We start from the raw sequence: 13718 nt of genomic DNA, 5'->3' as shown, positions 1-13718 counted from the left end.
GGCAGCTAGGATCTGGAACCAACTTCCAAGGGAAGTGGTGCTGGCTCCTACCCTGGGGGTCTTTAAGAGGAGGCTTGATGCCTACCTAGCTGGGATCATTTGACCCCGGTTTTTAATCCTGCCCAGGCGGGGGGTCAGACTTGAAGATCTACAAGTTCCCTTCCGACCCGACTTCTACGATTCTATGATCCTTCAGTTTAAGACTGCACCAATACTTAGATTCCACACATGGACAGTTTTTACATGTGTAATTATTTATTATAAGCAGACCTACTGATGAAAACTAATAACTCATAAATTAAATCATTACCTTAATCTATGTTAGGTTCTGTCCAGAAAATCCTGGTGAGGCCAACCCTTGTCTTAGATCCTGAAACTTTAAGACTGATCATTTTCACATGCAACCTCACACTCACTCTCTTCATTGCTCTCGTATTTTTCTCATTCCTTTCAGTATCTTTTAATTTGCACCACTACTTCCTCTTTTTTTCTAAGTGATCTGTCATGATAATACTGAGGGATTGGCTGCTGCTGCTTGCCCTGAAGATGTTAGTTCCTATGTTTTTATATTTTGGCCAGTCACGGACTGTAACCCACTGCTTTCCCTGCTGCTGCCTGCTCCCTGCCATGTCCCTTGCCTCTATGTGCTTCTGCTGTGGCAGGCCCCTTGCTGCCACGTGCTGAGCTCCTGGGTGCTTCTATGCCACCCCTTCCTGGCCAAGTGGATCCCTCCCTCTTCCCTGCAATGTTCTGCTTCCTCTTCTGACTGCAGGCAGGGGCCAGTCCAGAGCAAGGTGTGGTGCAGATGCACCTGCCCCTATTGCTGTTGTCCCTCACTGATCTGGGCACGGGGAGAACCAACCCCAGAGCCTCTCCTGGCCTCCTATCCCACACCTCAGGGAACCATTGTCTGGGGAGTTCAGCTCAGCTGTAGACGCCAGTAGCAGCATGCAAGTTCCTCCTTCCAGCATTTTCTCCCTGACTGACTCGTTTAGTACTGTGAGAAGGACTGACAAAAAATGGGCTTTTATTTTGAAAGTGCTGGTACACTCTGACCTTTTCTGGGAATGAGTTCCAGGTTCACAGACAGACCCACTGTTGAGAAAACTATCACATGCATATATAGATCACTCGATTGAGACTGACAGCTGCCTTATCACAGGTCATTTTTTTAGAGGAGGTCATGATCATAGCATGTTAGGCAGAACCTAAGGTACCTAAAGCAAATTCCTACAACAGCTTGGAAGATGAGGCTGGGGCATTGAATGTAACCTGCTATTCAATGGAGAACTAGTGGAGTGACCAGGGTGGCATGTTCTTAGTAGCTTGTACTATTGCACAAAAAGACCACTGTATTCTGAAGCAACTGTAAAATTTGGGGGGTGTTCATCAGTCATTTCATTTCTCAGTATAGAGAATGATAATAATCTGGCCTATTTATATTACTCTCCTCTTAGGCTTGCTTTGCAGATACCCTTATTCCTAAATAGAAAATAAGGGAGTATATTTCAGCTTTTCTGTGAATCACAAGAAGAATATGTGAACACTGTCAAGCAAAACAGTCTGGCTATCTAATACCACATCTATAGATGTGAAGTGGAGACCCCTAGGGGGTTCACTTTTTCTGCAGTGTGAAATGCTCTGGAATCCCTTGCAAAGGAGTTCCTACAATGCACTTCTGCAAGGGTGGACCCTGTAGGGTTCCCTACTCTATGCTTGCAGACATGCACCCTGAAGAGAAGAGGGCAGCCCCTAGGATTGGGGCAGAAACAGTGACTTGTGAGATATCTGGGTTCTCCTCCTTGCCATGTTGCTGGGGAAAAGGGTTCAGACTCACTTTACAATGTCCCAGGATAAACTATTACCATGTTTTCTGTGGCAACAGATTTTGGGCTTTGTCCTAGGACACCTGTGAGGTATGTCTGAATGGGAACTGCACTGTCCCAGGACAGAGCAGGTTGTTCCACCACAAACAGGACTTCTGTTTCTACCCATTGTGATTTGTTATGCTGGTTGTCATCTTTAGTTATGGCCATCATGCATGCTGTCAATGCCTTACTAACTTTTCTTGGAGTTTATGGAGCCCATGTCTTTGACAAAATGTTTTGCTTCTATTGAATTTTGTATTTGATTCCCAGATTTTACAGTGCTGGATACTATAGCAATGAATGGTTATACCAGTCTATTATCCATTACATATTTCTTCCTATTTGTACTATGAAAAAGATGCCTGCTTGAGTGTACAGTTTACATATGGAACAACAGCTTCAAAATATTGAGTCAAATAGAAAAACTTGTGGAAAAAAATACATGAAGAGGATTTTTTTTAAATAAGTTGTATTTGTATATAAATTCCTGCTACTGTAACTCTCTTGAATATATTCATTTGCAATATTTTCTGTTTAGAATTTAGAGTTAGAAATGCAAAAATCTAGAATACCATCTGGCGAACATGCCAGCCACCATGCCTGATTTTCACCAACACAAGCTAATACATACTTACCTGCCAAAGCAGTCTACTGAGAAGTTGTAAAGCACAAAAAAAACCCCCATGAATCAAAATAGGAGTTATTTATTTATTTATTGTTACAAGATGCATAGTAGTGTCCTTGCCAGTTTTTACTGCTCTATGATGTGTGGTTCAAATAGCAGGCCAGTAACAAATTTTCCCTGCAGAAGTGCAAACACAAACTCGACTGGACTGTAAATAAAATCTGCTAAGGAGAGAGAGCTCACAGGAATTGCACAAAAGGGGTTTTCAGCCTTAAAAATCTTTTGTTTGCTCTCTTTCACCACAGTGTTCTTCATTTTGTTCATTTGCTCCTGATTATTTTAAGCATTGTCAATTATTTAGCTAACAGGCAGAAAACTAGGCTTTTATAGACATCCAAAGGGACTCTCCTGAGTGTAATAATGAAGGCAGTTTATTGAACGCCTGTGAGGTTGCTTTCTAATTGTACACATTAATCTGCCCGTGTAAGCTGGCTGAAAATATCGAAGCAGATTGCACACGCAGATGGAGAATACGGAATGGAAAGACCTCTGCAGTATTCTTTTGCAAAACTGTACTTGCCTTGAAAACTGGATTTATGTTTACTGTTTCAAATAATAAATAAAACTCGATGCCTGAAATAACTTTCAAGAATATCAGATTAGTAAGGGAGGGGAAAAAAACCTGACAAAACTATTTCAGCCAGTCAGGAAAAGAAATTAAACTAACACAAGGGGCTGATGCTAAAAATAGCTGCGTGGAAAAAAATGGGAGGTGGAAAAAGTAATTTACCAGAATGGTTGGTTTTATTTTTTTAACTCTTTTATGTCTTTTCTTCTAACCTTTTTTCTAACCTGCCAATTTTAAATATGTGTGCAATGGTTGGTTATGTACAGGAATATTATGCTATGATCTGATCATACTGTGATGATAGGCCAGATTTTTGCCTTTGGATACTTGTTTGTGATGCTCAGTAATGTCAACGGGTGCTTCATAAATAATGTGGTTAGAATTGCATGTAGAGTTCCTGAATGGGCTTGTTCTTGAAAGGTGCTGAACTGTTGACAACACTTTTGTACTAAAGGAGTTAGAAAGAGCACTTGCAATAACTTATTAGGCTGAGTAGGGTTTTTGTTAGTCTGTGGGTACATCTACATGCACTATTAGTGCACTTTAGGCTTACTGCGCAATAAGCCTTCCATTGGAGCAAATCTCCTGCTGCCTAGGCTGACCAGGAGCAAATTTGCTCCCAGCCAGTGTCTAGAAGTGTGGTACTGTCCAGTAGCTGCTGTACAGTTAATCTAGTACCTGTATTTACAGGTACTAGCTAACTGTGCAGCAGCCTAATTTACTTTGCAGTAAATGCCCTGCACATATAAAAGGTGACACTTTACTGTTCAGTAAAATGTCTCATGTAGAAGCTTCATTCTTCATTCACCCAGTTTCATCTAATGACTTCAAGCCTAAATTTTTAGATGACTGTAAAAGTCCAAATCACTTCATACAGTGGGGGTGGGGCAAAGGGGGGCACATTTTAATTTTTTTAACCAGCACTGACAGTCTATGAGATAGACTCACTTCTGTGGGAAGAGTGAGGGTAGAGTTGCTGTAAAGCCCATATTCTCTGGACCTAGAGAAATATCCATTGCCAAGACAGCTCTTAAAGGGGAACAGCCCAATTAAAATTGCATTATACGCTGTAGCACCGTATAGATTACTGGGAATGAAAAGAAATCAAAAGGGAAAAGATGCTTCTTTCTTTTGTCATGTTGTTTACACTTATGCATTTGTCAGTTAGCCAGCTTTCTGTGTAAGTCGTTTACACATTGCAACAAAAGAGGGAAAAATAGATGCTTGAAAACTACAAATTAGTTGGAAGCTTTAGTCAGGTGTAAGGACCTGAGAGTGCTTGTAACTTGTTAGATGGGCTAATTTTCCAACTGATGTGCCTTTAGGGTGGGATTTTTCACAAGCAGCCAGCACTGGCCTAGTTTTCCTCCTACTAGCTTCAATAGAAAAAGCACTAAAGCAACACTTCACATTCAGAAAAATCTCAACCTTAAAATGCATCTGTAGCTCCAGTTGAGCCCGGTTTCCCTATCTCTCCCTATATAGGCTCCCAGGGAATGTCAGTGAGTCAATACATATTCCATCTGGCTCAACTCTACTCCATCTGGATCTGATTTTGCCTAGAGCATGGGGCTACAGCAATGGCCAGTTCCAGTTATCTCACTGTAATTGGGTTTTCCTTCCACTAGTAGATTGCTCATTGCTGGTAGATTTTCCGTTGCCTGAGACTAAACCAATAACACTTGTAAAAGAACTGGACTAAGCATGTTTTTACTGTGGAGCAAAGCAGGAAACAGCATACCTGCATTTGTTAGTAAGGTAAGGACCAGTAGCATAGCTTGCAGGGGAGGTAGCTGGAGCACCAGAATCAGGTGCCAGTTTTGGTGGGGGGAGGTGCGCTGCTGGCCTGGCTGCCACTGCTGGAAGCCCAGCTACAGTTTCCGCCTCATGTACCACTGCTGTTATGGTTTCAAACAGTCCTTACCAGAGGTATAACTGGGCCATCTAGAATGATATTCAAATGAAAATACGATTGCAGAAAATAGTAGGTCCCATTACACAGTGAAGGCCAATTATAAAATGTTCATGCATAATGGTTCACTTGCAGGAACATGTAACAATTGAACTGCTAGACTCTTCTCAGTGGTGACAGATGACAGAACAAGGAGCAATTGCAGCAAAGGAGGTGTAAGTTGGAATTAGGAAAAATGTTCTCACTAGGACGGTAGTGAAGCACTGGAACAAGTAACCTAAGAGAGATGGTGGAATCTCCATCTTTGGAGGTTTTTAAGGCCCGGCTTGACAAAGCCATGGCTGGAATGATCTATTTGGAGATGGTCCTGCTTTGAACAGGGGGTTGGATTAAATGACCTTCTGGGGTCCCTTCCAATCCTAATTTTCTATGATTCCGTCACTGATCGGCTTGCAATACTTATAAACTGGTTCTGAGAAATGTTCGCATATAGAGCATCCTAGTGTTCTAGGTAGAACAGCCAACTTTTAGATATTAAAGTGCTGTAGCCTTGACATCAGGGGGTAGGAGTGAGTACCCAGCCCAGCATGCCTTGCAGTGGGTGAGGTGGGAGTGGAGGAATGCTTGTATTCATGCTGGGGGTGGGGCGGGGTGGTGACATATGGCTGAGGTCATTTTCACATTTCTGCTTTTCCTTCTCTCCTAAGTATGAGTTCAGTGCACTTTAATAGCTTGTACTTGACCAAGGTCTGCAGTGTGCTTGCCTGACTTGGGGTGGCCAGAGAAGGGGAGTACTTGGACTGATACTTTTGGGTTCCCAGGGCCTGAAGGGCATCATGGAGGGCCACAGTCAAGTAGGGAGTGAGGACACAGCTGATTGATAGAAAAATAGCTTTTACTGAGCAACAAGTGCAATAGAGGTCATTGATCAAAAGTACCAACAACAAAAAATAAAGGGAAGACGAGGCACTAGAGTTCTGGCTCTGTGTCAGAGCAGCCAGTGCAGTAGTAAGAAGCAAGGTAGTGTGACAAGACCCAGGTCATGGAACATTTGGTATCTATACACAACACTGAACCGCTGGGCTATCAAGTGGTTCAAAAGAATACTTTATTATCCAAGTAGGCTATTGAATTATTCCAGGCTGCTTTAATATGGTTTAAAAGTCTTATATTCTATACATTGTATTTATTTCATAGTTACACTGGTCTAAATGGTGAGGGATTTTAATGATTGTTCTATTGGACTGGAAAAGATACTGTAGGATGACTAGGACAAGCATTGTAAACTGGCAATGAATAGCCGAGTAAGCTGACATTCCCCTGTTCTTCCTCCTCAATCACTACTTACTGTCTTGTTACCCTCCTGTTGCCTCATGTCTGGGATTTGTATGCTATCTTATCTGGTCAAGGGTTGTGTATTCCTGATTTGTTTGGAAGTCATCTAGCACACCTCTGGGCATTGTTAAAGTAATGCTGTATTTCTGCAGATCCCATAGCTTGAGAAAACAATAGGTTCGAAGCTGTTTTATTTCCATTCTTGGGTAATGAGAAATGAATGACTTTATAAAACAAAGGTTGATAATATTGAAAATTGAAGGGAGAAAGAAATAGATTTATGATGGATGTGAAGCTATTGTGCTTTAAAAAGTGCAGAACAAACATACTGGCATGTTTCTTAAAAAATAGTTATTGGTATTTCAATCTCCATTGATTAAAGCAACAAAATTAACTGCTACTAGTTTTATTGGGAAGCGGTAATGAAAACTGCAATAAGCTTTTTTTTAAGAGACTAATATTTTAACATTGCTCTGCAAAACTCTGTTTGCCCATGGAGAATTTTATTGTACTGATAGGCAGAAGAGCTCTTTTAAAATCATCATTATAAAGGGCAGGTAGGAAAACTGTGTACGCCTGGGCTGAAAATTTAACAATGGCTTTTCGAGGCTAATTTGCAACCAGCAAGGAGCCCAATTCCACATCCTTTATTCCTCCCCTTAAGAATTCATTCTTCACAGAATCCTCTGTTTTTCAGGACTGGGTCCTGTCTTTTTAGCTCTTTGTAGCAAGAAATGTTTTTGTAAATTACTGTGCTAATCTTTAATGATCTAATGTAATGATGTGCCATGTTTCATAGTTTCATAGTTGGTAGGGTTGGAAGGGACCTAAGCAGATCATCAAGTCCGACCCCTTCCCATGGCAGGAAAGGATGCTGGGGTCAAATGACCCCAACTAGGTGGCTCTCTAGCCTCTTTTTGAAGACCCCCAGGGTAGAGGCAAGCACCACTTCCCTTGGAAGTTGGTTCCAGCTGCTAGCTGCCCTGACTGTGAAGTAGTGCCTACTGATATCTAGCCTGAACCTACTCTCAGTCAGCTTATGGCCGTTATTCCTAGTTACTCCTGGTAACGCTTGGGGGAACAGGGTCTCTCCTGTTCCCTGCTTGTCCCCCTTGGTCAGTTTATAGACGGCCACCAGATCCCCCCTCAGCCTTCTCTTGCGGAGGCTGAATAGGTTCAGGTCCCGTAGCCTCTCCTCATAAAGCCTGCCCTGCTGCCCCCTGATCATGTGAGTGACCCTCCTCTGGACCCCCTCAATGCTGTCCACTTCCCTCCTGAAGTGCAGTGCCCAGAACTGGATGCAGTACTCCAACTGCAGCCTGACCAATGTCGCATAGAGGGGGAGGATTACCTCCTTGAGTTTACTTGAATATGATGAAACCCCAATAATTAGATTTTATGTATGGAAAATGTATATACCTGTTAGAATTTTACAGCTATAGAATTTAATTATTTGAAGTTTGCCTTGAATTTGTTCTCTGCCTACTACTACAGGAGGGAAAAGATATTTGGGTGGCCAGGTAGCCCTCTTGCCCTCTGTCTTCCTCCTCCCTCCCTCCTTCCACTTCCTTACCTTTGCAGCCCCTTCCCCGCTCCCTCCTTGCTGTCAGACCCTGCTGTCCCCAAGCACATAGAATTGAGGGGCAAATTTGAAAACGCTGACCTTGAAATTAAACACAACTGTAGTAATTTGCATATAGTACCTATAGACTTAGTTCATCCAGAATTGATGCATGTTACCTTTTTTTTGAAACTGCTGCCAATTTTAGCACAGCTACTTCATGAACACACTTTTAAGCAGCACTTTGTTAATTACTTATATATAGTACAAACATTTTTTTTGCAAAATATATATAACTTAAACCTTTGCCATCCTGTCTTTTGACCAACACAGTTACAGTTCACTTGACAGTCTATAGCATGTCTACAGTTGACTGTCATCATCCCCATTACAATAAATGCAACCATACACCTACACTCCCACATGCCCTTTGCCATCTCCTTCTTTAACTGTTATAATCACACAAACTGCTTCCACATCTGCCTTCCCCCTTGCACTCCTCCTCCTCTAACCCCTCTGCCTCTCTCCCCAGCCTCTTCATGGGTCCACCCCAAGTCCCCATGTTCCTCACAATCTTCTTCCTCCTCATCATTTTCTTCCTCTGTGTCATCATCAGTCTCCTCTTCCTCATTGTCATCTTCTCCAGAGGTCTGTACCATTCTTTTCTTTTCCATGTGTCTTCCTCCATCTTCTTCCCGTCTTCTCTGTCTATCTCCTTGCAGAACAGCTGTGCTCACTTGCTCCCATTTTGATGCAGTCCTCGACTAGGAGGTTCCTGTGTTTGTACATGGGGAGGTTTTTGGTAACCCCAAACAATGCAGGATTCTGCAAAGACTGGAGACCCTGAAAGTAAAATTGAAAGGGGGCAGAAACCATTTGGACATTTCGCTTTGGCATTTCTCTCAGCTTGAGCAATAAAATTTGTTTCACTTCTAATAATCTAACATACTATTGGTTGCAAAAGTAAGGAAATTATCCTTTTATTAATGCTTCATGTGATTTTTTTTTTAAATTTCAGGTTGTTCCTCTTACAGATAATATAATAAACAGAATGGGCATGTCCCCATGAGCGGGAATGTGCAGTCTGTGGAAGCTCAAAGCCTTTCAAGGTGCCGCAAAATATACGCAGAGGCTGTGATTCCATTCACAAAATTATATCTGTAATTCCCAAAATTAGATACCAGGAAATCCTGGTATCTAAAATCCCTGTGCCAGAAAAAAGTGTGGCGGTGCACATGGCTGCAGCATGTGATGCCCAAAATTGGAGGCTGGCTGGCCAGAACCATGCTCTGGCCGCTGACCAGGCTCCACATGCCCAGATAGTCACTGCTGGAGCCCCAGGAGGCCCCTAGGACTCCAAGTAAGGGGTCAGCCCCACTTGGGGCGATTTGCTGAGCACCAGAGTGCACGTGCAGAGGCATACCTGGGGACAATTAGCAGTGGCACAAATATGGGTGCATCTACATGAGATGCTATGGCACAGTAGTATTGCTGGGCACTAACCATGTGATGATGATACTGTGTAGTAGTCATGAGTGACTGTGCAGTAGCATTGGGCAAAAACTGTGTGGTGACCATACTGTGCAGTAATGCCAGTTACTGCGCAGTCATTTAGTACTATGCGTATGAAAATACTAAATGATTGTCCAGTGACAACTGTGCAGTCCACCACACATATAGACATAGCCGCTGAGTAGAGAACTTGGTCCTAACACCACCCATGATGCTGCTTTTGTGCTTCCTGGCCTCTCTTTCCCTTCTGTTGGATTAGGATCCTCTTATTTATAGTTAAGGTAATTTCCAGTTTTGAAACGACTACACATAGAATGCAATGTCAGAAAGTAAGATCTTCAAAGTACTACAGGCAACCCTCACTTAGCACTCTTAATTTATTCTTGAAAAACTGAGCGTTAAGTGAAACGAGCCTTAAGCGAAATCGAAAGTATTTGATAACGCAAGATGGCGACCGCAATTGTTTTTAATGACCCAAGATAGTGACCATGAGTGTTATAATGAAACTTGCTGAGCACTAAGTGAAATCTCAAATGAGCGTTATAGCGAAATAGCACTAAGTGAAACAGCATTAAGCGGGGGTTGCCTGTATAGGGAACACAACACCATTTAAGGGTAAGATATAGGAAGAGAAAGAAGTATCTAGCAGGAACTGGTAAAATTGGCAGGACTTGGCAGGAAGAACTTCTTCCTATTATAAGTACTCCTTCAATAGGGACTGGGTCCATCCATAACCAAACTGTTGGGTGAAACAATTAATATGCAGCTGCCAGCCCTACCCCTGACAGGTCACCAAATGCTGCAACCGCCTCTCATCTTGATTCCCCTGTTTTAATCAGTTGCGTTGAGCCCCACAAAATAGACAACAATAATCTTAAAATGTGCCCATTTTATTTTAGCTCAGATGCATGAAAACTTGAAAGATGTCAAATTTGCATTTGAATTTCTGAGTATTCAAGCTGAGAGTTGCATTTTGAATTTTTAGTGTGCTGATCTGAGCGTGCGTGCATGTGTGTATGTGTGTGTGTGTATGTAAGTGATGGACAGAGAGAGGGAAGGAGAGAGATTTCCTCCACATATGCCCTCCTTTTAATCTATATGAGAGCAGACTGTGTGCCAAATATTTCTTTATGGAGCTATAATCTTCCAGAGCATATCCCAAAAAAACATATCTAGTTCAATTTGTTTTAAAAAAAGGATTTCTCAATTCCTCCAGACATACACATGAAAAATACAAAATAATTTAGTTTAGTAGAAGGTTTAACTTAAAAGGTCCCCAAACACACGAATTCTCACCACACAACCAGGTTTTGATGCAATAATTTATTTTCATAGCAGTTTAGGTCAGAAAGGGCCATTACATCATGTAATCTGGCCACACATATATCACAGATGCTTACATTTCACCCAGTTATCCCTGTGTTGATCCCAAGAACGTTGCTACGCCTAGAGAATGTGGGACAGCCCCCTCTTGGCCTGTATGTGGATGACTGAAGTGGGAGTGTTCAGAGCTTAAAAGCATGACATTTACATTATACTGTAAGCACAGTTGGCAACAATTTATATTTTCTACTGTCTGGTCCATAAAATAACTTGTGAGCCACCCTTACAAGTGGGTTATACATTTTCTAGCATAGTGTCTATTCTTGATTTGAAGTCACCAATGTGACAACCCCACAATTAGTAGTTAGTTCCAGTGGTCTGTTTCACCTCCACTGTCAAAAATTCATGCCTAATTTCCGATTTGTCTGGCTTTAGCTTCCAGCCATTGGTTCTCTTCACACCTTTCTCTGCTAAATTAAAGTGCCCTTTAGTGTTGGGTATTTTCTTTCTGGATTTATTTCAGCACTGTAATCAAGTCCTCCCTCCATCATCTTTTTGGCAAGCTAAACAGATCGAGCTTCCTAAGTTTCTTGCTATAAGGCACTTTCTCAAATCATGCCTCTTCATTTTTCTTTTTTGTGCTTTCACCCATGTATTCATATCCTTCTTAAAAAGGCAGTCACCCAAACAGGAGGCAATGTTCCAGCATTGCTTTTGCCCCAGGGAGGATTCAGAGGGGGTGCAGCTGTACCCCCCTCCCCACCCACCTCCCTTTTGAATTGGAATGCACTACAGGAGCCTCTAAAAAATTTTAAGTCACTAAAGCAGGTGAACTCTCCCTCCCCACCCCCTCTCCTTTGCCTGTTTCTGCTGCTTTCATCACTGTCCTGGGGAGAAGGGAAGCTCCAGAACTGCTCTGCCCACCCCAGCAAGGCTGCGCAGGGGCTGGGCTCAACCAGGTACAGTGGCAACAGTGCAGTGGGAGAATAGTTTTCCCCTCCCTGCCCACTTCCCTGGGAGCAGGCATGGGGAGGGGGAACCCCTGCATCCATTCCTGCTACTGTCCAGACTCCATCCCCATCTGCACCCAGCCCCTGAGCCACCCAACTGGGGCAGACACAAATTGCTCTGGAGCTTTTCTTTCCCTCAGGGACAGTGGGGAAGCAGCAATGGCCAGTGGGGGAGGAGTGGAAGGGGAGGGGAGGGGTCAGTGGAGTGTCCAAAGAGAAGAAATGATTCTGTACATCTATGTTTCAGCTAAAGGGAACTTGGATTTTGTTTAAGCCAATAGCAAGACAAAGTAATTTGTTCTAACGGTACATTGTACACTTTACAAAGGGGAACAATAATCCTTTATTTAAGACACTTAGCTGATATTTGGAGATTTGAAACTGAGGATTCCATTAAGCAATTACATGGTGGTGATGGTGAAAGCTGATAGAATGTGCATCTAACTTTTAATAGCATAAGAGTGAGAAAACAATAGTGATAGAAATAACTTGGAAATAACTGTTTTTTTCTTTCTCAAAGAAATCATTCCCAATAAATGCCCTATGTCCACAATATCACTTCTATTTCTGATGTCCTACTTCGTTCTGTCTCTCCGCATAACCTTTTGTTCCACCTGTGATGCTTTTCAGTCATCACATGATAAAAAAGTCTAGGCTAGACTCCAGGGGTGTAATAAAAGACTGTATTTATTTTTTATGAAAGCACTAACAATTCTATTTGGATTTCTCTGTAGCAAAACCAATGAATTATTGAACAGATTGGACTTAGGGTTGCCAAAGAGAAACTCCTGTCAAATTGCTAATCGTGGCCCAGAATCTACAGCCTGGGTAAGTGCTACCATGAAATATGTAATATCTCCTGCATAGGTCTGCCAGCATTAAAGTTTCTCTCTCCCAGTAGTAAAACATTAGAATATTTTAAATTAGTTTATTAACCATCCCTGATAATGAAGTACCAGATTTTCACCCTCAGTTGGGGTCAGATTTTCAGATATGCACAATAGTTAGCAGTTTTTGTGGAGAGCAGCTGGACCTAATAGGTGTTAAGCCTTGTTGAAAATGTGCCCATTTCATATAGATTCATAAAAGGGTATTGCACTACTTTGAAAATCTGGCCATAGGCATAAGTCTGCTTTTTTTGTGGGCACACAAAATCTAATCAACCAATGCATCTCAAGCAAAACCAAGAAAGTGATTCTTTCAGTTTATTCAGCATTGGTGAGACCGCAGCCAGACTACTGTGTCCAGTTCTGGGTGCTAAACTTTAACAAGGACGTGGTAAAGCTTGAGAGAGTCCAGAGAAGAGCCACCTGTATGATCAGAGACTTGCAAGGCAAGCCATACGAGGAACGGCTGAGGGACTTGGGCCTCTTCAGCCTAAAAAAGAGAAGGCTGAGAGGGGACTTGGTAGCAGCTTACTGCTACATCAGGGGCATACATTGAGGGCTCGATGAACAACTGTTCACAAGGGCACCTTTGAGGAAAATCAGGAGTAATGGTCAGAAACTCCTGAAAGACTGTTTCAGGCTTAACACTAGGAAACAGTTCTTCATGGTCAGGGTGTCCAGACTGTGGAATAAACTCCCTCCGGAGGTGGTGCAATCACCTATCCTGGAAATCTTCAAGAGAAGACTGGACGGTCACCTTGCTGGGGTCACCTGACCTCAGTCATCTTTCCTGCCTGGTAAAGGAGGCTGGACCCAATAATCTTCCAAGGGCCCTTCCAGCACCTGACAATCTGTGAATCTATGAATGTGCCTTAGGTACTGTGCATTAAGTTTAGTACCTCTAGCCTCTAGCTATAGCCTCTATACCTCTAATATGAGATACTAGATAAAGGTGCGGTAGCTACAAAGGCAGACTTTTTTTTCATAGTTTCATAGTTTCTAGGGTCGGAAGGGACCTGAGCAGATCATCTAGTCTGACCCCCTGCCATGGCAGGAA

At 42.5% G+C, this 13718-nt stretch overlaps 1 protein-coding gene across 3 annotated transcripts in view; it reads left to right on the top strand.

The window, feature by feature from the left end:
- The window catches only part of EPSTI1 (epithelial stromal interaction 1), a 94178-nt gene that overhangs the window by 56437 nt on the left and 24023 nt on the right, over positions 1-13718 (top strand). For all 3 annotated transcript variants that reach the window (XM_019529865.1, XM_019529864.1, XM_019529863.1), the window contains exon 7: positions 12509-12602. In XM_019529865.1, coding sequence (XP_019385410.1) covers positions 12509-12602 — 94 coding nt within the window. The remainder of the gene's footprint in view (positions 1-12508; positions 12603-13718) is intronic.

Source organism: Crocodylus porosus, unplaced genomic scaffold (genome assembly GCF_001723895.1).
Source record: "Crocodylus porosus isolate Cpor-Errol unplaced genomic scaffold, CroPor_comp1, whole genome shotgun sequence".
NCBI classification, from domain to species: Eukaryota; Metazoa; Chordata; order Crocodylia; family Crocodylidae; genus Crocodylus; species Crocodylus porosus.
The sequence above is the reverse complement of the archived record's forward strand: the minus strand, read 5'-3'. Positions and strand labels throughout refer to the sequence as shown.